The sequence below is a fragment of the Astyanax mexicanus genome, chromosome 7, assembly GCF_023375975.1.
Source record: "Astyanax mexicanus isolate ESR-SI-001 chromosome 7, AstMex3_surface, whole genome shotgun sequence".
Taxonomy (NCBI): domain Eukaryota; kingdom Metazoa; phylum Chordata; class Actinopteri; order Characiformes; family Acestrorhamphidae; genus Astyanax; species Astyanax mexicanus.
Genome location: NC_064414.1, coordinates 35,142,115 through 35,170,016, shown reverse-complemented (window position 1 = coordinate 35,170,016; position 27,902 = coordinate 35,142,115). Strand labels below are relative to the sequence as shown.

The 27,902-nt window shown below is 41.8% G+C and overlaps 1 protein-coding gene across 2 annotated transcripts; it reads left to right on the top strand.

Moving 5' to 3' along the window:
* The first annotated feature begins 1,457 nt into the window (after positions 1–1,457).
* On the top strand, positions 1,458–27,902 carry cnnm2a (cyclin and CBS domain divalent metal cation transport mediator 2a). Of its 2 annotated transcripts, XM_007249457.4 has the most exons (8): positions 1,458–3,092; positions 17,963–18,106; positions 18,741–18,878; positions 18,972–19,141; positions 22,240–22,333; positions 23,418–23,480; positions 24,288–24,466; positions 25,871–27,902. In XM_007249457.4, exons 1-8 carry the CDS (start codon positions 1,637–1,639, stop codon positions 26,084–26,086), a joined length of 2,460 nt encoding a protein of 819 aa, XP_007249519.1. In that variant the 5' UTR covers positions 1,458–1,636; the 3' UTR covers positions 26,087–27,902. The 2 variants fall into 2 exon arrangements, with proteins under 2 accessions (XP_007249519.1, XP_022540439.1); XM_022684718.2 differs by lacking the exon at positions 23,418–23,480.

Below are 27,902 nucleotides of genomic sequence, written 5' to 3'. Positions count from 1 at the left end.
AGGGAGTGATCTCAAACGTCATGGGATCTTATACTCCTTTTATGCTGTTTATACAGTACATACTATCTGTGTCAGTGAAGAAGTTATATATTTTGATTGGTTGTTTGTTGTAATAGGTCATTTATTGATTTGTAAGGTACTTTACACTGCAGCAAGTCTTTATTCTAATTCATTTTAAAGTGGAAACATGGATGGTAGTTCTGCTTAAGCAACAGAGATTCTACTTAGATGAGAATTAAATGAAAATATTAAAATCTGTTAACCTGTTGTTAACCTTGGGTTTAACTCTATACTGTGTGTAGTTTTGTTTTACTGTCTTACAGCCTTTGTTTTTTAAATAGATGTGATGCAAGGTACAATGTTGGCTTTAAACAACTCTCATCTATGTAAAAATAACAAGGGTATCTATTTTTATTCTGTAGGTTGCAACGTTTTCTCAAGTGCCCAAAAATAAGAGATCACTTGATGATGAGTTTCTCTGATTTTACCAAATTGAAAACCTCTGGAATATAATCAAGAGGAAGATGAATGATCACAAGCCATCAAACCAAACTGAACTTGAATGTTTTTGGCATAAAGTTATCCAAAAGCAGTGTAAGACTGGTGGAGAAGAACATTCCAAAATGCATAAAAACTGTGATTAAAATCCAGGGATATTCCACCAAATATTGATTTCTCACTCTTAAAACGTTGTTAATATTAATTTGTTTTCTTTGCATTATTTGAGGTCTGAAAGCTCTGCATCTGCATCATTTCAGCCATTTCTCATTTTCTGCAAATAAATGCTCTAAATGACTATATTTTTATTTAAAATCTGAGGGAAGTGTTGTCTGTACCTTATAGAACAAAACAATGTTTATTTTACTCAAACATATACCTATGAATAACAATCAGATAAAATGATTCAGAAACTGAGGATTTCTCTTATTTTTTCCAGAGCTGTATATATGTTTTTTTCCAACATCGTGCAGCCTTTAAAGTCATGCAATAAAACGAATGACTGTATTTTTTATGAATGAATATAATGAAATAAATAAATCTGGGGTCAGTTTGATTTCAGTCCTGGGTGGATTGCTGTATTTGTACTGAATGGCAGTATGGGACAGTCTGTTCTTCTGCTGAAACTCCACTCCCTGTGTTCCTGATTCTATCAGTCTCTCCCGGTTCGGGAATACAGCCTGGTGTAATAATAATAATAATAATAGTACAACACCGTTGGCTGCTGAGAACCGCTCCCCTGTTCTAGGGCCTCCCATGCTGGCCGCTGACTGGCCACTGAGAGCAGCTCTCGGTACAGCTGACCGGAGTACGGCTCTGTAAGCCCCGCCCGCCGTGGCCTGTCCGCGCCGCGCTATTAGCGGGGGCCGCGCGCTGCGCCCACCCTGCCGTGCCCCCGCCGCTGCGGATTGGTCGGACGGAGTGTCCGTCAGCGGGCCGCTCGGAGCTGAGCAGCAGCGGCGGGGCTCGCATTAGAGCGCGCTGGCGTGTCCTCGCGACGCAGAGGCAGAGTGAGGCAGCGAGGCACACAGTGAGGCAGCGAGGCATGCCGGCCTTATCACTTCTGCTCGTGAGGATGGAGGAGGCTGCGCGCGCTCCTCTCTGATGCGGATTCAGCCCGAACGTGCCCGCTGTCAACATGGCAAAGCGGTGGTCCCCGCTGCCCACCTCTAATATGGCGGCGCTCAGCCCGGTCCGCTCATTGACTCTGGTGTTTCTGGTGGTGGGCGCCTGTCCCGCGCGCTGCTTTCACCCCCGGGCCGCGGCGACGGTTGAGGCGGCGGCCCCGCTGGAGGAGGAGGAGACCGTCATCATCGGCCTCCGGCTGGAGGACACGGACGAGGTGTCGTATATGGATAACGGCTACCTGCGCGTGAGCGAGCGCTCTCGCGTCAAGTTGCGCGTCTACGGGCAAAACATCAACAACGAGACGTGGTCCAAGATCGCGTTCACGGAACACCAGCGCAATACCGACTACGGGTACGCACCCGGTCTGCACCCCTGCGGCATCCGCTCCAGCGACATCATCATCCTGCCCAGCGTGGAAGTGAACCGCAGGACGTCCGGCGTCATCGAGATTGACGTGAAGCCTCTGCGCAAGACCGAGAAGAGCAAGCTGTACCACCTGTGCATCGCCACCCAGGACGATGAGATGCGCCCCGAGAGCATCTGGGTGTACCACGAAGGCCACGACACCAAGGTGCTGGTGGTGGAGGAGAGAAAGTTCCTCCTGCCCTTCTGGCTGCAGGTGATCTTCATCGCCATGCTCCTGTGCCTGTCCGGCATGTTCAGTGGCCTCAACCTGGGACTCATGGCCCTGGACCCAATGGAGCTCAGGATCGTCCAGAACTGCGGGACAGAAAGGGAGAGGAACTATGCCAAGTATATAGAGCCAGTGAGAAGTCAGGGTAACTACCTCCTCTGCTCCCTGCTCCTGGGGAATGTCCTGGTCAACACCACCTTGACCATTCTCCTAGATGACATCGCAGGGTCCGGCTTGATTGCGGTGGTGGCGTCCACCATTGGCATTGTCATTTTTGGGGAAATCATGCCTCAAGCAATTTGCTCGAGGCATGGACTCGCAGTTGGGGCGAACACCATCTTCTTGACCAAGTTCTTCATGATCCTCACTTTCCCTGCATCCTATCCGGTCAGCAAGCTTCTGGACCACGTCCTGGGGCAGGAGATCGGGACCGTGTACAACCGAGAGAAGCTCCTAGAGATGCTCAGGGTCACAGACCCATATAATGACTTGGTAAAGGAGGAGCTCAACATAATCCAGGGTGCTCTGGAGCTAAGGACTAAGACTGTGGAGGATGTGATGACACCTCTGCGTGACTGCTTCATGATCATCGGCGATGCCATCCTGGACTTTAATACCATGTCCGAGATCATGGAGAGTGGTTACACGCGCATCCCTGTGTTTGAGGGGGAGAGGTGCAATATTGTGGACCTGCTGTTTGTGAAAGACTTGGCTTTTGTGGACCCGGATGACTGCACCCCACTGAAAACTATCACCAAGTTCTACAGCCACCCTCTGCATTTCGTCTTCAATGATACGAAGCTGGATGCCATGCTGGAGGAGTTCAAGAAAGGTAAAAGATACTGCAGGTTAACTTCTGAACTCCCCAGTGTCGTTCATTTCTGACTAACTTTTAGTTTAGAAGTTTGTTTTTAGCACTTTACAAAACATTCAGAAAAGAAAAAAACATTCCACATTTGGGTAATCTAACAAAATTAGATGATCTTATCGACATGTTGACTGTCGTCAGAATTCTTAAAACATGTTGAATAAAACTAAATTGTATTGATGTTTTGATAGTGTTCAAATATATCAGAAAAAAACTATTGCAACATTATATTTTTTACCCTATCGCCTACCCCTAAACCTGCTTCTATAACCCACTTTCCACAAAACTCTAAATTGTTTTCTGTGGTGAATGTGTTCTCTGCTTTTCCGCAGCATCTTGATGTGATGGGTGAGGTAGCTTGACGTAGAGTGGTCCTCCACCTGTGAACTTTTATGTCTGTGTTGCAGTAAAACTGGATGAGAATGTGCGCTAGAATATTTTATAGAAACTTCAATTATATCAGCCACTGGGAGAACTGATTTAGGAAATTGTATAATTTCCAGTAGGTACATTATAAATAAGTGTATACACAAGAGTTTGTCCTAACTACATGTTAATGGGAGCAATGTCCCATTGATTTTGACTCATTTGGTTGCATCAGAGCAGAAGACATTTTTCTGGGGACTTAAGAATTTGTCCTGCTGCTCCTGTCAGCACACATATCAGCAGTCATGTCATTAATGGGGAAAAATGAGCTAGTTTAGAGTGGAGGCTATACATGATGAGGATGTACCACTGACTACACAGTGGTGGTGATGGATGAGACTTCATTTTTTCTCACAATGCTTTTTTATTTTTATTCATTTTTGCATTATAGCAAAAAGTAGAGTACATCGGTCTGTTAAGTAAAAATTGCTCAGGCGTCTTTAAAAAAGTATGTTAAAGCAGATGTTGTCATTCTGTTCTTGAGGTTTGCTTTGTGGTGTTGTGGAATCTTGAACAGTATTCTGTTGTGGCTTTCTTAGCCATCCCTGCTCACATATTTTAAGGGAGTTCCTGGTCTGTTCAAGGGGTTTTCTTTTTGTAATTGAAAAGATATTAAGTCATTTTCTTTTGTAGTTATCCTTCATCTGAAATGTTCTTTTGCTGATGCTGAATTTGAACTTTTGTAATATGACTGTGCAATACATTCTTTTTACATCACATCACAGCATGTACAATTTCAGGTGTCATGTTAAATGATATCAAACACAATATGCCACAACTTTTTGCTGCTTGAAACAAAAAAAAGGTTTCTCGTTTTCTATGACATATCTCACAAGGAATATTACATTTAACCTACATCAATCATGTTACTTAAACCTTAGATACACTGATTGCATTATTATGTCAGGTTTTTGGTATTGCTATATTTGTCACACAAAAAAACTTTGCAACGTCAGTGTTTTCTAATATCACAGAGCCCAAAGTTGTAAAGGCCTGTTTCCTGCAAAGCCACTTCTTTATTCTCCTGTAATGAGACACCTACAACTGATTTCAAGTGCAAAGCACATAATTATGGCCTTATGCCTCATGCAAAGAGCGCTAATAAACTAAGCTGAACTTACAATGCATGAAGCGGTAAACCTGGGTTAGTGTTTAAAATTTGAAAATAATCATAATCAGTCAATGTTGTAATATTTGTATAATTCACCTAGCCACCAGTGGTTCTGCAGTATTAGATAACTTATACTAACCTGTGGGTTATTCATGTTGAGTTTCATGCACTGAATGTGGATGTACCGTAATTTTCTTCTGCCAGAGTCACTTGTCTGTTGGTTATGGACAATTTTAGCCAGTCACAGCTGGTCACAATCATTATTTCCCACTGCAGTGCCCACTGTGAGTGTAATGCCTTGCGTGACATATTCCCATATTCCCAGTATATATGTGACACTGTGGATTGAGAAATAGTTAATCCTTCAGAAAGTTCACTTGAACTCCTATAATTCACGTTGCTTTGCCCTGTGTACACTGGCAGGTTTCAGCTTCACTCACAGATAACACCTTACAACTTATACAGGAGTGGGCATTTCCAAGACATTCTCTAATATTAACACTTCATGGTCCACTGACATACTACTGTCCCATGATTTTTGCCATTTCTAATGCCATTCTCACTTTAACTGTCACTAATACAGCTCAGGAGTGGCCATTCCAGTGCTTTAGAGCTTTATGATAACTTAAAAAAAAATGTAATAATTAGTGTGATTGCAGTATGCAATCACAGTACTGTTATTCTTAAGTCTTATTAGTGTGATTGCAGTAATGCAATCACAGTATTGTTCTTCTTAAGTCTTATTCTTCTTCTTCTTCTTATTATTATTATTAGTGTGATTGCAGTAATGCAATCACAGTATTGTTCTTCTTAAGTCTTATTCTTCTTCTTCTTATTATTATTATTATTATTATTCCACCTGTTTTTTGTCCGGTTAACTAGTGCCGCAGTTTTCGAAATATCGACTTCGTTCAAAAGAGAAAACGTGCGTCCATATCGGGAATGGTGGGCTTGTATACAGCTTTCCGATCGGACTTACGTTTTTCGTAAAAACTTCGTAAGTACGCGTTTTTTTGCCCATTGAAAATGAATGGGCAGAACTTTGCACGCCCGTGGACGTCGCAATTTTTGAAATACTAAGATGAAACCAATTGAGGACCTGTAGAACTTATTGAGCTCTTTCCGAAAATATGCGTTACGAAAAGTTACGACGTACGGATTTCGTACGAATGTCGTACGAAGTGGCCCCATTGGAATGAATGGGGCCAATCGGAGGACGGCAGCTAGATCGAAGGACAGGTAGCTAGAACTCCAGTACTGTGAGTGTATGGAGCAGCTATGGGATAAAACAGCGTTAGGTCAAAAGTTTGGACACCCCGGCCCCCCAGTACTGTGTGTAATGGAGCCACGGGTCAAAAGTTTGGACACCCCGGCCCCCCAGTACTGTGTGTAATGGAGCCACGGGTCAAAAGTTTGGACACCCCGGAACGGCCAGAGCAACCTAGCGTGCATAGCTGATTGATGTATTTGCACGTTGCGTAGCAACGTGCAAACACCATTTAATCAAATTTATGCATATACATCACCTAGCAACCACCTAGAAACACCATAGCAACCACCCTGGATACCATAGCAACACCTTAGCAACCGCCTAGCAACACCATAGCAACCACCTAGCAACCATCTAGCAACACCTTAGCAACCACCCCAGATACCATAGCAACACCTTAGCAACACCCTAGCAACCACCTAGCAACCACCTAGCAACACCTTAGCAACGACCCCGGATACCATAGCAACACCTTAGCAACCGCCTAGCAACACCCTAGCAACCACCTAGCAACCACCTAGCAACACCTTAGCAACCACCCCGGATACCATAGCAACACCTTAGCAACCGCCTAGCAACACCCTAGCAACCACCTAGCAACCACATAGCAACACCTTAGCAACCACCCCGGATACCATAGCAACACCTTAGCAACCGCCTAGCAACACCCTAGCAACCACCTAGCAACCACCTAGCAACACCTTAGCAACCACCCCGGATACCATAGCAACACCTTAGCAACCGCCTAGCAACACCCTAGCAACCACCTAGCAACCACCTAGCAACACCTTAGCAACCACCCCGGATACCATAGCAACACCTTAGCAACCGCCTAGCAACCACCTAGCAACCACCTAGCAACCACCTAGCAACCGCCTAGCAACCACCTAGCAACCACCTAGCAACACGTTAGCAACCACCCCGGATACCATAGCAACACCTTAGCAACCGCCTAGCAACACCTTAGCAACCACCTAGCAACCACTTAGCAACACCTTAGCAACCACCCCGGATACCATAGCAACACCTTAGCAACCACCTAGCAACACCTTAGCAACCACCCCGGATACCATAGCAACACCTTAGCAACCGCCTAGCAACACCTTAGCAACCACCTAGCAACACCTTAGCAACCACCCCGGATACCATAGCAACACCTTAGCAACCGCCTAGCAACACCCTAGCAACCACCTAGCAACCACCTAGCAACACCTTAGCAACCACCCCAGATACCATAGCAACACCTTAGCAACCGCCTAGCAACACCCTAGCAACCACCTAGCAACCACCTAGCAACACCTTAGCAACCACCCCGGATACCATAGCAACACCTTAGCAACCGCCTAGCAACCACCTAGCAACCACCTAGCAACCACCTAGCAACCGCCTAGCAACCACCTAGCAACCACCTAGCAACACGTTAGCAACCACCCCGGATACCATAGCAACACCTTAGCAACCACCTAGCAACACCTTAGCAACCACCTAGCAACCACTTAGCAACACCTTAGCAACCACCCCGGATACCATAGCAACACCTTAGCAACCGCCGAGCAACACCCTAGCAACCACCTAGCAACCACCTAGCAACACCTTAGCAACCACCCCGGATACCATAGCAACACCTTAGCAACCGCCTAGCAACACCCTAGCAACCACCTAGCAACACCTTAGCAACCACCCTGGATACCATAGCAACACCTTAGCAACCGCCTAGCAACACCTTAGCAACCACATAGCAACCACTTAGCAACACCTTAGCAACCACCCCGGATACCATAGCAACACCTTAGCAACCACCTAGCAACCACCTAGCAACCACCTAGCAACACCTTAGCAACCACCCCGGATACCATAGCAACACCTTAGCAACCGCCTAGCAACCACCTAGCAACCACCTAGCAACACCTTAGCAAACACCCCGGATACCATAGCAACACCTTAGCAACCGCCTAGCAATACCTTAGCAACCACCTAGCAACCACCTAGCAACATCTTAGCAACCACCCCGGATACCATAGCAACACCTTAGCAACCACCTAGCAACACCTTAGCAACCACCTAGCAACACCTTAGCAGATACCAGCCAGCACTGCAATCACACTCGCAGTTTCTGCAGGAACTGCAATCTAGTTCCACCTGTTTTTTGTCCGGTTAACTAGTGCCGCAGTTTTCGAAATATCGACTTCGTTCAAAAGAGAAAACGTGCGTCTATATCGGGAATGGTGGGCTTGTATACAGCTTTCCGATCGGACTTACGTTTTTCGTAAAAACTTCGTAAGTACGCGTTTTTTTGCCCATTGACAATGAATGGGCAGAACTTTGCACGCCCGTGGACGTCGCAATTTTTGAAATACGAAGATGAAACCAATTGAGGACCTGTAGAACTTATTGAGCTCTTTCCGAAAATATGCGTTACGAAAAGTTACGACGTACGGATTTCGTACGAATGTCGTACGAAGTGGCCCCATTGGAATGAATGGGGCCAATCGGAGGACGGCAGCTAGATCGAAGGACAGGTAGCTAGAACTCCAGTACTGTGTGTAATGGAGCAGCTATGGGATAAAACAGCATTAGGTCAAAAGTTTGGACACCCCGGCCCCCCAGTACTGTGTGTAATGGAGCCACAGGTCAAAAGTTTGGACACCCCGGCCCCCCCCAGTACTGTGTGTAATGGAGCCACGGGTCAAAAGTTTGGACACCCCAGAGCCCCAGTACTGTGTGTAATGGAGCCACGGGTCAAAAGTTTGGACACCCCAGCCCCCCAGTACTGTGTGTAATGGAGCCACGGGTCAAAAGTTTGGACACCCCAGAGCCCCAGTACTGTGTGTAATGGAGCCACGGGTCAAAAGTTTGGACACCCCGGCCCCCCAGTACTGTGTGTAATGGAGCCACGGGTCAAAAGTTTCGACACCCCCGAACGGCCAGAGCAACCTAGCGTGCATAGCTGATTGATGTATTTGCACGTTGCGTAGCAACGTGCAAACACCATTTAATCAAATTTATGCATATACATCACCTAGCAACCACCTAGAAACACCATAGCAACCACCCTGGATACCATAGCAACACCTTAGCAACCGCCTAGCAACACCATAGCAACCACCTAGCAACCATCTAGCAACACCTTAGCAACCACCCCAGATACCATAGCAACACCTTAGCAACCGCCTAGCAACACCCTAGCAACCACCTAGCAACCACCTAGCAACACCTTAGCAACCACCCCGGATACCATAGCAACACCTTAGCAACCGCCTAGCAACACCCTAGCAACCACCTAGCAACCACCTAGCAACACCTTAGCAACCACCCCGGATACCATAGCAACACCTTAGCAACCGCCTAGCAACACCCTAGCAACCACCTAGCAACACCTTAGCAACCACCCCGGATACCATAGCAACACCTTAGCAACCGCCTAGCAACACCCTAGCAACCACCTAGCAACCACCTAGCAACACCTTAGCAACCACCCCGGATACCATAGCAACACCTTAGCAACCGCCTAGCAACACCCTAGCAACCACCTAGCAACCACCTAGCAACACCTTAGCAACCACCCCGGATACCATAGCAACACCTTAGCAACCGCCTAGCAACACCATAGCAACCACCTAGCAACCACCTAGCAACACCTTAGCAACCACCCCGGATACCATAGCAACACCTTAGCAACCGCCTAGCAACACCCTAGCAACCACCTAGCAACCACCTAGCAACACCTTAGCAACCACCCCGGATACCATAGCAACACCTTAGCAACCGCCTAGCAACACCCTAGCAACCACCTAGCAACACCTTAGCAACCACCCCGGATACCATAGCAACACCTTAGCAACCGCCTAGCAACACCCTAGCAACCACCTAGCAACACCTTAGCAACCACCCCGGATACCATAGCAACACCTTAGCAACCGCCTAGCAACACCTTAGCAACCACCTAGCAACACCTTAGCAACCACCCCGGATACCATAGCAACACCTTAGCAACCGCCTAGCAACACCTTAGCAACCACCTAGCAACACCTTAGCAACCACCCCGGATACCATAGCAACACCTTAGCAACCGCCTAGCAACACCCTAGCAACCACCTAGCAACCACCTAGCAACACCTTAGCAACCACCCCGGATACCATAGCAACACCCTAGCAACCACCTAGCAACACCTTAGCAACCACCCCGGATACCATAGCAACACCTTAGCAACCGCCTAGCAACACCTTAGCAACCACCTAGCAACCACCTAGCAACACCTTAGCAACCACCCCGGATACCATAGCAACACCTTAGCAACCGCCTAGCAACACCTTAGCAACCACCTAGCAACCACCTAGCAACACCTTAGCAACCACCCTGGATACCATAGCAACACCTTAGCAACCGCCTAGCAACACCTTAGCAACCACCTAGCAACACCTTAGCAACCACCCCAGATACCATAGCAACACCTTAGCAACCGCCTAGCAACACCTTAGCAACCACCTAGCAACCACTTAGCAACACCTTAGCAACCACCCCGGATACCATAGCCACACCTTAGCAACCACTTAGCAACACCTTAGCAACACCATAGCAGATACCAGCCAGCACTGCAATCACACTCGCAGTTTCTGTAGGAACTGCAATCTAGTTCTTATTATTATTCCACCTGTTTTTTGTCCGGTTAACTAGTGCCGCAGTTTTCGAAATATCGACTTCGTTCAAAAGAGAAAACGTGCGTCCATATCGGGAATGGTGGGCTTGTATACAGCTTTCCGATCGGACTTACGTTTTTCGTAAAAACTTCGTAAGTACGCGTTTTTTTGCCCATTGAAAATGAATGGGCAGAACTTTGCACGCCCGTGGACGTCGCAATTTTTGAAATACGAAGATGAAACCAATTGAGGACCTGTAGAACTTATTGAGCTCTTTCCGAAAATATGCGTTACGAAAAGTTACGACGTACGGATTTCGTACGATTGTCGTACGAAGTGGCCCCATTGGAATGAATGGGGCCAATCGGAGGACGGCAGCTAGATCGAAGGACAGGTAGCTAGAACTCCAGCACTGTGTGTAATGGAGCAGCTATGGGATAAAACAGCGTTAGGTCAAAAGTTTGGACACCCCGGCCCCCCAGTACTGTGTGTAATGAAGCCACGGGTCAAAAGTTTGGACACCCCAGAGCCCCAGTACTGTGTGTAATGGAGCCACGGGTCAAAAGTTTGGACACCCCCGAACGGCCAGAGCAACCTAGCGTGCATAGCTGATTGATGTATTTGCACGTTGCGTAGCAACGTGCAAACACCATTTAATCTAATTTATGCATATACATCACCTAGCAACCACCTAGCAACACCTTAGCAACCACCTAGCAACCACCTAGCAACACCTTAGCAACCACCCCGGATACCATAGCAACACCTTAGCAACCGCCTAGCAACAGCTTAGGAGTGACCTACCAACCACTTAGCAACACCATAGCAACCACCCTGGATACCTTAGCAACCGCCTAGCAACACCCTAGCAACCACCTAGCAACCACCTAGCAACACCTTAGCAACCACCCCGGATACCATAGCAACACCTTAGCAACCGCCTAGCCACACCCTAGCAACCACCTAGCAACACCTTAGCAACCACCCCGGATACCCTAGCAACACCTTAGCAACCGCCTAGCAACACCTTAGCAACCACCTAGCAACCACCTAGCAACACCTTAGCAACCACCCCGGATACCATAGCAACACCTTAGCAACCGCCTAGCAACACCTTAGCAACCACCTAGCAACCACCTAGCAACACCTTAGCAACCACCCCGGATACCATAGCAACACCTTAGCAACCGCCTAGCAACACCCTAGCAACCACCTAGCAACACCTTAGCAACCACCCCGGATACCATAGCAACACCTTAGCAACCGCCTAGCAACACCTTAGCAACCACCTAGCAACCACCTAGCAACACCTTAGCAACCACCCCGGATACCATAGCAACACCTTAGCAACCGCCTAGCAACACCTTAGCAACCCCCTAGCAACCACCTAGCAACACCTTAGCAACCACCCCGGATACCATAGCAACACCTTAGCAACCGCCTAGCAACACCTTAGCAACCACCTAGCAACACCTTAGCAACCACCCCAGATACCATAGCAACACCTTAGCAACCGCCTAGCAACACCTTAGCAACCACCTAGCAACCACTTAGCAACACCTTAGCAACCACCACGGATACCATAGCCACACCTTAGCAACCACTTAGCAACACCTTAGCAACACCACAGCAGATACCAGCCAGCACTGCAATCACACTCGCAGTTTCTGTAGGAACTGCAATCTAGTTACTAATAAAACCTCCATCTCAGAGCAGTGGAAGAGTGGTCTGTAGGAGGACATTGCATAGCAGGGAGTGTGGTAACTGGATCACTGCTGCTGTTTGTTGCTTGTAAGCAGCTGAAAATAGGTTATTCATCTTAAACATAGCCAGAGATTTTACTTAAATATCTCACAGCTGTCATTTAGTCAGAACCAAGAGACCAATAAGGATGAAGGATCTTCAGAACATCTGAACTTCAACAGCTCCCTTTTGCAGCTAATCGTAGTTTAGTGCTATCTGTCTTATTTATCAGTATGTGTGCTATGTTGCATCTGTATTCGGTTACTCAAACAGGTGTTTGCATATTTGTCCTGTGGACTTAAACGCCAGCCTATCGTGAGTCTAAAACAGTCCAACATTCCACAAACGTTGGCTCGACAGGAAGTGGACTTAAACAGCTTTGTGCAACAATCGGCGGGTCCGTGTTCTACAGTGTCAAACTCGAGTCCATCAACAAAGCCTGTCTTAGAAGGCCCCACATCTCCTGTGTAAAGGACTTATTATCACCCACATAAGCATTTCCCCCTCTGTATTCGGCATGACTCTGCATACCTTTCAACTTCTGTTTACTGAAAACAAAAGACAGGAGGTGATCTATGGGCCAAAGCAGCCACATGTGCCTGATCGCAGGGGGAAACTTTGCAGTAATCTGGTGGGCCAGCATTTACTACTTCAGATCAAATTCACTATTGAAATTATCACATGCTACAGTGCAGAGTCTGCACGCTAAATAACATTACAGCTAAAACCAACCTTTATAGAAATTTCAGAAAGATTTTAAGCATTTTTAACAGCAGAACTTAAGCCAGCATGTTTTTCTTTATGGAGAAGAAAACATGCTGTTGCTGCCCATTCCCCCAAGTATGGAACACAATAGTAGGCATGCACAGCCTTCCACAGCCTCAGCATCCTTGTAAAGAGCTCCGTGACCAAAGATGACTGATTGAGACTTAGAGCTCAGAGCCCAGAAGGACTACAAGACAGACACTGAACATTGACATTTTAAGTCATTCCAACATTCGAGTATTCACATTCATACTCAGTGGTTTGATTGTAGCTGGGGTTATCATGGCAGTGAGTATTTGAGACAGGTAAAGTGATCCAGACTAGCAGCTACAACATGCTAGTGTAAAGTGTTGTCAGTCATAACAGAGGACAGATGGGCCACAGCTGTTGACTACCTCAGCAGCAACCAGGTTGACAGAGATATATGTGACAGAAACCTAAACCCAAAGTTTGGCTTAATTGACTTAATTGACTTATTGACTTAATTTATATACAAATGTTATATTTTCCATAATAATTGTTGTTAAACTCATCACTTGATCAGACAACTTTCTTCAGTACTTTGAAATTGAACTGCGATACGTTTAATGATGCATAAAAGGGATCTTGAAAACCAATACACAACATTGAGACTTTTTATGTATTTAATAAAGGATGTTCAACACCTAGTTCCTCTGAGTGTAAAAAGGTGATTACCTCGTTTCTTTCAAAAGCAGGTTACAACCCCCTTAGCAGCAGTAAATACAACCAAACTCTTTCTGTAGTGGTTGTTCTGTGTTTTACAGTGCCGTGGAGAAATTTCAAGCACTGTGGATCCTTTCAGACCTGCTTCAGCTCACTGCCTTTTGTAGGCCTTCAAGATTGAACTGTGAATTACATTACCTGCCTGTTCATTTCAACATGGTGTAAGGTGTGTCTTTGACTAGACCTTTCTAAAAGTGTTTTTAGCCATTTTGAGGCATATTTGTATGTGTGCTTTGGATTACTTTCTTGTTGCATGGCCCTAACGATGCTTTAGCTTGCTCTGACAGATAAATATCCTTACATTCATATCTGCAGAAATTGTCTAGGTTTTCTTCCCCATTACACTACCACCACCATGCTTCACAGTTAGTATGAGGTTCTTACTTAAAAACGGTGATTGTTTTCGCCCGAATCAACAGGACCTGTATCAGCTAAAGTTGTCCATTTAATATTCATTATTCCCTTTAAACAAGCATTTATACTCCTCTTTACTAGCAGTAGCGTCTGCTGTGCAATTCTCTCATGGATCCCAATAGTGCCCAGTGTTTTGAAATTACCTAAATTCTTCAGATGTTTTTTAGTTCTTTGTCACTTCCTGAAAGATTGTGTGCCTTGTGAGATTTTGGAGAGTGGCCAAATTCTGGGGAGTTTGACTGCTGTCCTGAATGTTTTAGCTTTGTAACGTTTTTCTTTTTAAACAAATTGACATCTACAACCTTTTTCTTATGTTCTCAAAAAAATTATTGCAGCTGCCAAAATACCCTTTCTATTCCTCCTTTTTTGATGTTGTTCTTCTGTTTCTTCTTCCCTATGTATTTCATTATGCATGGTTATATATACAATTTTTGATATTGGGCCTATTTAGATCCATTAATTAAAAAATCATCCCAGGAATGAATGGTATTTGCTTACAGAATGTTGCCATGTTGGAATGTGTAATCCAGTAAGCACTGCTGGGAATTCACAGGGTTAATGAGTATTTATGTTCAAAACCTGAGAAACATTTGGCACAGTTTTTATGTGCTGAAAAAAGTTAAATACTGCAAATTCCAGTCATGTATGTGTTATTAATTTATAATCTGTATCTTTAATAGGTTTGCTCATTCATGCCAAAAAAGTTATTTTTAAATCCATCAGTGTCCAGGACTTACCGGTAGGTCAGAATACATTAGCCTTGTTTAGATTAGAAAATATCTATCAGTAAGTTTCATGGTGGGGATGCTGCAAAGATTTATTGGTCTTCCAGACCTCTATATGACCTTCATGAACTAAGAAAATGCCTTATCTTAAGAAGTCTATCCTAAATAGTCTGCTTTTTGGGCATCAATTATTTAAATGTAGATTTGTCAACTTTTGTCATCTGGACTTTTCTTAAACTGATACTGATGACATTTAATAGAATAATTTGTTTTATTCCAACTCAAGAATAGTACTTCTTTAAAAAATCATAAGGACTGGTGCTTTAAAATGATCTGGCCAAATCTATGCATGGTGCTCATTGCCTATTTTATCTCTAAAACTGTACAAAAATACTACAGAAATATTACAAAAAAACGTATTCTTGATGAAGATCAATTGTTGACGTACCAACACTTGTTTGTGCCCATCTGAGGATAATACATTAACATTTAACTACTTTAATACGTGTTTTTCTGTCCACTTAAGGATCTTAAAAAGTTTTAGGCAGGACAGACGCATTTCCCATTGCCTTAAATTATGTTTACAACACTGAAAATATTCCAGTGAGGCATCACATACTCGCCACCCACAGCCCCTGTGACTATTTATAGGGAAATTCCATTATGGAAAGAAAAAATCTGAGAAGAATCCTACTCCATAAATAAGGTGGGAAAGGGTGGGATATATATAAGAGTGTGTATTCTACAGGGAAGGGTCTTAAAACAGAGAGTGGTGCTCTGTCATGTCATTCTTTATTATGTAGTAACTCTGTAAGAGCTAGAGCTGATGGATGTTAGGCTGTAATTTTGCTGAGAAGCTGCGTGAAATTGTTTCACACATAATTGAAGGTCTGTGTCACAGGTCTTGTCATACAGCCTGGATGCTGTAAACAGCCAGACCCTGTATTATTTTTTATTGGAATATGTTTGGTGGTCATTGTCTAATCATGAGTTGTGGTTTTGAAAAGATGTTGTTGAAGAAAGCAATTGACTTTTTTATTTTTATTTTATTTTGTTAAATTGATACTTTCTTCTCATCATGAACTACGCTTATAAAGTCATCAGCTTTGTAAAGTCTCATCATGTCTGCTGAGAATATTGTTAGTCTGTAGAGCAGGGGTGTCCAAACTATGGCCCGTTTCCTTTTTTGGAGCGGCCCGCGAGGTATTTTAGAAATAGAATGAAAGTTGGCCCGCTGTTAAGCAGGTTTTTATAATGTGAGATTCAAAGTTTGAACGCTAGGTGTCAGAAATGGGACAAAGAGTCTAGAAGCGGCGAGAGTGAAGTTGAAGAGCAGAAAAACGGGCCAAAGAGTCTAAAAGCGGAGTGGGTGCACAGTTTTAGCGCAGAAAAACTGGCCAAAGAGTCTAAAAGCGGAGAGGCTGCTCAGTGTTAGAGCAGAAAACTGGCCAAAGCGTCTAAAAGCAAAGAGAGTATTCAGTTGTAGCGCAGAAAAACAGGCCAAAGAGTCTAAAAGTTGCCGTGATTAAGGAGTTTAATATTAAGAGACCTCATGAATCAATTTGAAAAATCTTAGTTTACACAACACTGTCAAAGATAAAGATAGTAAGTCAAGTAAAATGATGTGTAAATGAAAGTAATTAGGAAAATGTATTATTTAAAGTGGTATATTTCATTATTTGTTTTATTACAGAGTCTGTGGCCCGTGACTTCAAATATATTTCTCCTTCTGGCCCCAACAAAAAAAGTTTGGACACCCCTGCTGTAGAGGAACAATCAGCCCAGACAACATGTCTATGTGGGGCCTTAATGAGATTTGACAGTTTTATATTGGCCTCACTATAATTGTCAGTCATGGACCAGGATGATTTAAACATTGGTCTAGATGGGAACCATGTAAGACTAAGATAGGCTGTAACAATCGGGCACATTTGGGACACAGCACATGTATAAACGCACTCAGAGCCCACGCCCACCTGGAACCTACCTTGCTCATGTTCCACCCATGTGAACCCACATCAGCATGTTGGCTGAGACCATTCAACTCTAAGTGCTTGAACTTAGAATGTGTCTTTTATGCAGGAACTGCCCTAAAAACCTATACAGCTGTGCGTGGGCATTTCTTGGACCTTTGGAACAATGTTCCCTCTTTGCTGGAGTGTTAAATGTCTTTTTTCTCTTTTTCTCAGAAGAATTACTTAATAGGTCTAAAACAGATGCTGAGTACGTCTTATAAAAGAGCTTGTGCCATTTCTGATGAATTCTCAGAACTTAACTTACAGTAGACCTACAGTATACACTCTCTTTAGACCAAACAAGTTAAGCCATATTGATAAGCCATACATGACACTGATTACAGGCCTAGTCTTGAGTGATAGCATTGCATTTCTCAGTGTAAAGGGTTTCCTTAATTGGTAATGCCATTTAGCCTGGATTCATGTGGAGACTCTGGTTGCCCCATTGTCACATCAGTGAGAGCATCGCCTAACTGCAGTGGAAACTTCATTTCAGGTCTAATATTAGCTCTGTCCCTGGAAAATTCCTTTTAAATGATCGCTAGCTGAGAAACAGGAAAAGAATTTTCTTTAACGTTTTGGTTGACAGTGCTGGGCAGGAATTTTTTTAAGCAGCTTATAGAGGGGGTCTTGGGAAAACAGATGTGGAACCATGGGAGATTTGTAAAGAAAACGCAATGGCTTGTTGTGTGACTAAATCTGAGAGCGTATTGTTTGACCGGTTTCTTGGTTGTTATCATCAGTTTCCTCCTTTCTCACACAGCGTTTCTCAGAAAGCTCCCTGTAGGCATGTCTACCCCCAAATCCTTAGATTTGAAATTCTATGGATATCAAGTTAAATGAGTTAAATGAAAAAAGCCTGGATCGTACGTGAACAGCAGTGTTTGGTTTGCACTAAACATGGCTGAATTTCATGCCGCAGAGCTGATTCCCATATGTATACCACATGTAGCTAACATTTGTGTGTGTGTTTGTTTTGGCAGGTAAATCCCATCTGGCTATTGTGCAGAGGGTGAACAACGAAGGCGAAGGAGACCCTTTCTATGAGGTTCTGGGCATTGTAACGTTAGAGGATGTCATTGAGGAGATCATCAAGTCTGAGATTCTTGATGAGACTGACCTGTACAGTACGTCTTTAAAATAATCGTCCTTATATTTGTAATATTTCATATTTATCATGAAATGTGTTATGTGATTGTATGAAATAAATCTGTGTAGTGGAAAAGATAAATTGCCTGTTTTAACAGCTTTTAGATGGCAGTTTTTTAAAGTCCTTCATTTTAGAGACTATATATAAAACCCTTCTTGCTTCTTGCAAAAGAGCTGTGTTGTTTATATTGTAGTCATAGGTTTTTGCAGTTTACTTGTTGTAAATGAACAGTGAAATAATTTAAAAATACAGTTATTCTACATTTAAAGAATGTATTTTTTTATAATTGATGTATTTGGAACACTTCTGACCATTAATTACACATAGGACCCTATTTAAGCAATCTATACCCCACTGATCAATTGCACATTGTGTGGCTGGAAAAAATAAGGCATGCACAGCTCTAAATGCACAAAAGGCAAATGAGACTGTCGACAGGGTGCTAGATAGCAATTAGCATTGCGGCAGTGTGTGCAGTTTGTATGATAGGGCCCTTAGAATTTTAAATTCAATGTGACAGATAACAACTAAAAAAAATCTTTTAACATATTTTTTGTACAGTGTATGCACCATTTGCTTTTTTAACATGGCCTTTCTGTTTTCTGAAAAAGCTGACAACAAGACAAAAAAGAGGATCGCCCATCGAGAGAGGAAGCAAGATTTCTCCGCTTTTAAGCCGACAGACAACAATCTTGGGGTCAAAATATCACCACAGCTTCTGCTGGCTACCCTGCGTTTCTTGGCAACTGGTACTGATTTTGGTGTTTGCATAGTTAGAAAAGAAATTACAGATTTGTTCATATCCATCACCTCTCCTCTTGCTTTCTGTTCTTTGGATCTAGAGGTAGAGCCGTTTGGTCCTGCTCAAATGTCTGAGAAGATCCTCCTGCGCTTGCTCAAACATCCCAACGTCATCCAGGAGCTCAAGTATGACGACAAAAACAAGAAGATGTTAGAGCACTATCTTTTCCATCGCAACAAGCCTGTGGATTACTTCATCCTCATCCTACAGGTCAGCTACAAACATGGTTTCTAAGCAGTAAAGGCGTGCATAATCCACAGTTTAGCATGAGTTTGGTAATTTATACATAGGCATGTTACAATAAATGTTTTTGTTTGGATGATAAATTGTTCTAGAAATTATTGGAATTTTAAACATTTTATGCCACTTATAAAATGATAATATAAAAGGTATAATAGTGCATTTTGCCGCTGTCCAAAGAAAAACAAGTGTCATAATATGAACACACAGATGAACAACAGTCTCTTACACCATGTTAAAATTTCTTGATAAATGGCCCAGTAGAAATTCTCCAAAATTACCTAAAATAAACTTACATTTACCTCCATTGAAAGTTAAGAGGGTTTTGTTTTTCTCCTATAAAATTGCTGTTTTGGAGATGTGGACATGGTTTTTATTGGACATGTCCAGATATTGTATTGTATGAAAAATCAATAACTTAATGGTTACAGGTCTCTATGCACACAAATGATCATTCTAGATGAGTGACAGATACCTCAATAGTGAATTGGTGGACAACGATGTTGAAGTTATGTATGAAGTTTAATAAATATTCTCTTTTGGTTACTGTCTAAGAAACCATGAAGTAAACTGTTAATAATGGTGTGTTAATTTAAATCATCAGATTACATGTACATAAGATTACAGGATATGATATATCATTGCATGTCTATCATACAGACAAATCTGTATGAAAAGGGGAAAGACAAAAATATTCAAACTTGAATGTAAAATTATAGTTTCAAGAACATTTCTAATAACTTTTATAAACTTAAATAACATTGAAATAAATAATGATCATAAACATGTTTCTTCGGCTTGATCTAGCTTCTGTACTTACGCAGATCTCCACACTGAGGGCCTTTACCAGAGATGTTAAATATTGTTGATCCTCTTCTGTTCGCAAACTAATTAGCTTCTTTTATTGAAGGGTCTCCTCATTTATAAAGCTTCTCTGTCGGTGCCTATCGGTACCACTTCAAGCCCTGCATATACGCCAGCAGTTTCTCCCGTATCCCACACATAATTCATGATAAAGCACACAAGCTGTATAAGCCGGGACTATCTCATCCGTGCTAATGCAGTACTTATCTGGCTAAATTGCTGACAATGAGCTAACTCAGGCCAACACATTTTCCCCATGTCAATAATCATCACTTTTTGAGTTGACGTACTTGCTGCCTTATGACTTATCAGAAAAGTGGTCAGATATATGAAGCATATTTTTGTTTTATGAGATGTTGCATCCTCTAAAATTTTATGTAGAATATAGTAATCCAGTTTTTTGTCTGTTAATCACACTTGAATTACTGGTCAGTTAACTTTTCACAGAAATGAGGATAGGAAGTAGAAGCGATCTGACAATAATGCTAACATTGTTGCTGTACAAAAATAAAGATAGCAATATATTGTTCTTATTGATGCAGGTTAATTAACTTGCAGTGTATCTAAAGCTCAGGAATGGTAGTTTTGTCCACTTGTATATGAATTGTGTATTCAGCATATGCTCAGTCAGTCTCTGGGTCAATTCCTGTGTAGAATGTGTAGTATGTAGCCCTACAGGCCGATTAACTATTGAACCCCATGAACTGTACATTTAACTAAGCCATGACTTTACAAACTGACCGGGCTGAGTGAGGCCTGTCACGGTAATTATGCAATCGACTTATTGTTCAGTATGTATGTCAATGAGTTTTGCTGACTTCTATTTTGCTCATTTAGATAAATGAGCCAGTAAATTAACTTTGGCTTTATTTTATTTATGCTTTATTTATTTAGAATATTTAAATATGCTTGTGTATATTTTAATACCTTTTATAAATCTCAATATACACTGCCTGGCCAAAAAAAAAAGTCACATACTCTCATATTTGGTTAGACCGCCTTTAGCTTTGATTGCGGCGCGCATTTGCTGTAAAATTGTTTTGATAAGCTTCTGCAATATCACAAGATTAATTTCAATCCAGTGTCGCATTAATTTTTCACCAAGATCTTGCATTGATGATGTTATAGTCTGACCACTGAGCAAAGTCTTCTCCAGCTCATCCCAAAGATTCTTAATGGGGTTAAGGTCTGGACTCTATGGTGAACAATCCATGTGTGAAAATGGTGATGTCATGCTACCTAAATCACTCTTTCACAATTCCAGCCCCATGAATCCTGACATTGTCATCTTGGAATATATGTCCGTGCCATCAGGAAAGAAAAAATCCATTGTTAGAATAGCCTGGTCTATATTCAGTATATTCAGGTAGTCAGCTGACCTCATTCTGACATTTGCTTAGTTTTACCAGGTGGCAACCTTTTTTTTGGGCCAGGAAATGTATTACAAAATTTGTTTGTCAAAAGTTTATTGTTATTTTTTTAAAGTATATAATCACATTATTATTTAATTATTTTATCATAATAAAGAACCAAGCTTAACATTCCTTTAAAGCCTTTAATTCATTTTTCCTTCTAAATGGCAATTTTATTATGAAGGATAAATGATTGATAATATTATAAATATTATCATATTGAGGTTTTATGGTATCTTAACATTTTTGCCAAGTGTTGGTAATTTTTTGAAAGAAATGTAAGTGTGTGAGTATGTTTACCCTCATCATTACATAAATAGTTGCATGCAAAAGGAATCAACTGACAAGATTAAAACTTGGTGGGTTGTCGTGGAGTGGCTGTGGGTGGAGGTGGTCAAAGCCAAGATCAACAGTTTATTGTCACATGTCAGAAGGCCTGGTGGTCTGGTGTCGTGGTGTGTGGGTTGCAATTACATACAGTGCCTGATCACAAAATGCCAGGTTTTTGTTACCGGAACTTTCACAGTCAAGGGTTACATTTATGAGGTCCTGCAACCAGTGACCCTACCTTTACTAGACACACACTCTGATGCACAGTTTCAGCAGGACGGTGCTCGTCTGCATGCTGCTGCCCTCTCATGAGCTTCCCCCGAAGACTATGAAATTGAATATGAATGTTTCTGTGACAATGAGTGTATATTCATGAGTAAAACAGTTCAAATAGTCCTGAACATCTGAAGCTTGAACATTTGTGCTTGATTACACTAATGAGGTTCTCCTGTTCGTTCTCAGGGGAAGGTGGAGGTTGAGGCCGGCAAGGAGGGAATGAAGTTTAAAGCTGGGCCCTTTTCTTATTATGGAATGATGGCCTTAACATCATCACCAGGTCTGTATAATGATGTAACTCAAACACACACACACACACACACACACACACAACACAAGTGCTAGCTGTGAGCTGAGGTGGTGCTGACTCCTCACTTCTCCAGTAATGCCTTCTGCCCTGGAGCTCTGCCTCTCAGCTCTACACACAGCCTTCTACACCTGCCATTCAGTCCTGCTGACAGCTGGGTCAGCTGATCTCAGACTCATTTATACTGTTCGGCATTGAGCTTGGCCTGGGTTTGGTCGATTTAATTGTGGCAGATGCACGGATTTATTCTACTGTGGGTCTGTATCTTTGTATGATTACATCAAATTGTGCATGTTTTTCACCAATCACTTGTTTTCTTTATTGTCTTTTGAAAAGCTTTTGGATAACACTGTTGGTTGTAGGAGAGGGTGGGGCACACCCTTCATTTCTGGGTAGTAAAATATCTGTCAGGTTTATGCAGGTTCAGATATACATATATTCATACAAATATCTGCATCAAAATAAATAAGAATAATGACACAACTGATATAACTACAAAATAGAACATATATGTATTAAATATTCACTGGTGCAATACAGATATATCATTATTGTCACTCAAGAACCTTGTATCTCCCAAACTGTTCTTATAATTCTTATAGTTGGAGCCAAGTCATTTAGAAACATTTAATTATAATTGGTCCAGGGAAACAACTGTTGTATTCAAATTCTGTAAAAATTGACACAAATGGAGATATGCATTTTTTGAGTAATGTCAAGGACATTTAATAAAATGTTTCATTTACATATAGCTCCATATAGCTAAATCTGTGGATTAAAAATATTTCAAAAGTATGATATATGGAAAAGTATGGAAAAAATATGGAAAAGTAGCATAAAGAAACCCTGAAGTTGTTCTGAACCTATTTAAAGTATATATATATATAATATAATATATATTATAATATATTTTAACACTGATATATTTAAAAAATGAAGGTTGTGCCTCATGCTCCCCTATGTCTAAATCACTATTGCTCTGTAAATGGTTGATTTTTTAAAGTTTGTTTCTTTTTCTTTCTTTGTGTTTTCGCCTTTCTACATTTTAATTCTCCAGTTCCACTCTCCTTGTCTCGAACATTCGTTGTGAGCAGGGCAGAGTCACTTGCGGGATCTCCAGGTACACACTCGTCCTTACCTTCCTTTCTTGCTCTCGCTCATCCTCCCTGATACTTCTTCTCAGTCATTCCTGATTCCTAATGCTACCCTTTCCCACTTTCAGCTTACTGACATTCTTTCTCTTGCTTGTTATGAGACATAACTAAAAACCACATTTCCAAAATATCTGTCACTCTGACTGATCATGGGAAGAGTACTTTGTTGAATTAGAATTTTATTAGAACTTCAGCTACATTTTTTTACAAGCTAGTAATAATATAATATAAATAAGCATAATCTTATTTTGATTAAAAATCAATTCCCTTTCAAAACGTTTTCTCTTTTTTTTTCTTAGTATTTTGCATTTGAACTCATTTTATTTGGATTTCACCAACTTAGTGGTTCCTGTGATGCTCTTAATTCTATGAAATATAACTTGCAAGTGCTAACCATGCCTGTGGTAAAAGGTTATCCATTACTAGTAACCATTATATTGGATTATACTATTGTTGAGATGGAACCTCATTTAATCTAGATAAATTCTAAGATACATCTTGGAAAAGTTGTTAAGAAGAAAAAATCCACTGACTGTCATTTTTGTGTGTGTGGGAAAAGTGTTTAGCCGTGAGACAAACCTGGATTCAGTGTCTAAGCAAAATTTGTTCAAAACACAAAACAGTATAGTTCACAAGGCCAGTACTGGACCTCCATCTCTCAGTGGTCCTTATACTACAAGCCCCTGATGGACAGAATGATAACCATCTCTACTGGTTGTTTAGCCCACAGCAGCACCAGCAGATGACCTTACAACTTTTTGTTTGCTACACAGAGAATAAGTCACCTCCGCGACCTTTCGGACTCAACCACTCGGACTCTGTGAACCGCAACGACCGCATGGAAGCTCTCACCCCAACCCTGGGCAGCAGCAACAACCAGCTTAATGCCTTCCTGCAGATCTATGTGCCGGACTACTCCGTTAGAGCGGCGTCTGACTTGCTCTACATTAAGGTTTGCATCTTGAGATTCTCATATTTGACAAATGTTACCAGATTAGATGAAGACACTAGAAAATTTATATTAAGAGAAATGTGAATACTTTACAAAGGTGTATCCACTGGCAGTTCAGGTAAGCCAGTTGTACCTCAGACTGTATCATAGGGCAGCCCCAGACCAGAACCTGTATGAGTCCTTAAATCAGTTACACCCACATATCTTATAAGATTATTATACAAGACACTTAACATGTATAAATTGTGTATAAATTGTCTGTTGACCTTGTAATTTTCTACACAAAAGCCTAATTTAAAAGCCTAATATGGGCCTGTAAAATCCACAATGTGTATTACAACTCTAATGTGTATTACATAGCATTACACTTGTAAAAGAGCCTCAAATGCATCTCAGAGCACCTCCTGAAGTGAGTGATGGGATTGATATCTGTTAAATCTGTCTTTGGTGCATTTACACCTTTTTTGTGGTTTAATCTTATCCAGAAATAATCCTGACATTTAAGATGCATATAGAAGCTGTCTAATGAAAAAGAAACAAGCACTCCATTTTTGTCTACACAATTGGACCCCACAGACTTACACTTAAACTTACACTGGCTAAATGGACTACTTGAAATTCTCCAGAATTACTTGAAATAAACTTTTTTCTTTTTACATTGACTTCTTTTGAAAGTTAGGAATGTCTTATCTCTCCCGTGCAAAGTTGCTGTTTTGGTGAGGCATGTTTTTCATTGGACAGCGACAGTATGAAGTGACCTGGTGTAAACAAGGTCACAGATATTTGGATAGCTATAAGGGATGTACTAATATATATATATATATATATTTATTTATAATATATATATATATATATATATATATATATATATATATATATATATATATTTTTTTTTTTTTTTTTTTTTTTAACCAAAATTTAACAAAATATTATTTAGTTAAGCATGTGTGTTTTTTTTTTTTTAGGAGCATTGCATAAATGAAATACCCTAAAAACATTTTTCTCTTGCTTGCTTATTGTTTGTTTGGTATACGTTATTTGGCCAACCACGAAAGTGCTGTTTTTGTCGAACCGATCATTTTAGTTGCGGAATATTTGGTGCAACCCTAGTGGGACTCATCATTTACAGAGCATTTCAACTTTTCCTCTATTTGTCATGTATATGTCATGTAAAATACCTGACTATATCTTCCCTGTAAAGGTGCTGTTTTGGATGTTTTTCCTTGGACAGCGACAATATGAAGTGACCAGGTGTAAACAGGGTCACAGATATTTGGGTGGCTGAAAGTAACAATAATACTGAAGTGACGTTTGCATGGCAATGAATAAAATGGATAAAAGCTATGTGTGAATATTGATGTGTTTTTTAAATAAAGCTCTGTTGGGTTCTGCTTTGTGTGGCAGGTGACCCGGCAGCAGTATCAGAACGCTCTCATGGCGTCCCGCATGGACAAGACGCCCCAGTCTACTGAAAGTGAGTTCACTAAGATCGAGCTGACACTGACTGAACACCAGGACGGACCAGTAGTAGAGTCGGCCTCGCTGCTGATCCAGCAGCAGAACTCGTCCTGTGCTCACAAACCCAACAACCACAGTGCGCACGGCGATGGAGCCATCTAAAGGAACGCGAGAGCTCTACTCCAGGATTTATTTTTCTCTACTGAGCAGCTGGGAAGCTTTCACTGGGCAGCTTCTCTGGGATAAAATGAGCCCTCTGATTTTCTACTTTTCATCACAGGCTTTCTGAGGGACAGAGGGCACATTAAAATACTAGACACCACAACGTGGGACGTGCTAATATACTGCAGGCAGAACTAGGAACGACCATTCTCTCTTCCTACTTACCTACACACTCACTCACTCACTCACTCACTCACTCACTCACTCACTCACCTGTACTCTGATCAGACAGAGCGCACTCACATCCAGTTATAGAGAAATAGAAGAGGCCTGAAGGACATGCTGAGTTACGAGTAGCTTGCTGAGCTGGAGTGGGGCTCATTTGTCATTTGGGTGTTTGTGCAGATTTGCAGATGTTAAAATGAAAAATGGAAGCTTCCTTACCTCAGTTCTTTGTTTAGAACAAAAGCTGTGAGTGCTCTGGACAGAGCAAGGTAGGCATGGCAGTCATCATTTATTATTAACACAGTGCTCGACGGGGTTCGTTTGTGAGCGTTTCATAGAAAAGAGCCTTGTTATACAGTACTTACAAGCACGATTAACACCCTTGTGGGGAATTTCTTTAGTTGCTTAACCTTTTTTAAATTATTTAAATGTTCGTTTTTAGGCTGTTCTGACCTGACTATTGACATTCACTGGAATCAGGGAGATTGATCACAGTGTTTATAGACCAACGCTCCTGCCTCAGTCCAAATTGCTTTGGTAAACAGATCTGCTTACTGATGCTTACGGAAAGGATTCAGAGCAACCGTGTCTAGAAGGAACTAGTATGTCTTTTTATTACTTTTTTATGTATACATGCCATACAAGGAGCTAAAATAGAACCTTTTAAGAGTGCTCAGTTATGCCAATAAGACAGAACACCAACACCATCAGTTACAGATGCACTAAATATTAAAATATATATATATATATATATAAAAAAAAGTAACAATGTATGGGGCCGAAAAAAGCATTTTTATACTGAATTTATATTAAACAACTTAAGTTTTCTTTGAAAAAACAGGCAAAAAAACTTTAATGCTAATTTATAATTTAGGAAGTGGTCCAAAAATGGCAAAATCATTAAAAACCTGCAAGTTCAATTTTGGTTACAGCCCAAATAATGGCATTACGGTGTGTCCCTACCATCAATGCTAAACTAAACACTAAGGTTTCTGAACATTATCATCAGATGCAGGTTCACGCTTACGGATTCCAGTGTCTTCACAGCTGTTGCGAAGCCCTATGCATTTTCCACAGAAACAGCCATGGCCACACCACCAAGCCTTTCCAGCATAGCCAGCCGTGGAGATATAGAGGCTACTCAAGACCAGAAACACGAGTGTTAGGACCAAAGATGGAGAATTATGCGGACGTAGTATTGAAGACGCAGTGTTAAATATGTGGGTGCTGTGTTCCTTTAAGCATAACGATTCAAAGCAGCAGCACCAGATGTCACTTTTATCACTTTTATGCAAATACCCAACTCCCCACCACCCTACCAACCGTGCAAAGGCTGTGTCTTACATGTGTATAGATACATTAAGTGCTACGTAAAGTATTTTCAGTACAAAGACATTCAGTATGTTTACATGTGAGGGCCTTTTTCATGTACGTTCTTTTCTTTTCTTTTTTTTTTTTTACCATACTTTTAGAATCTGAGGTACCGTGTCACATTTTACACTATACTGAGTACAGGCTGTATATATCTCACCATGTAACTTTTTCTTCGGGTTTTTGTATGAACATTGGTGGACCATTTTTTGTTAACAAT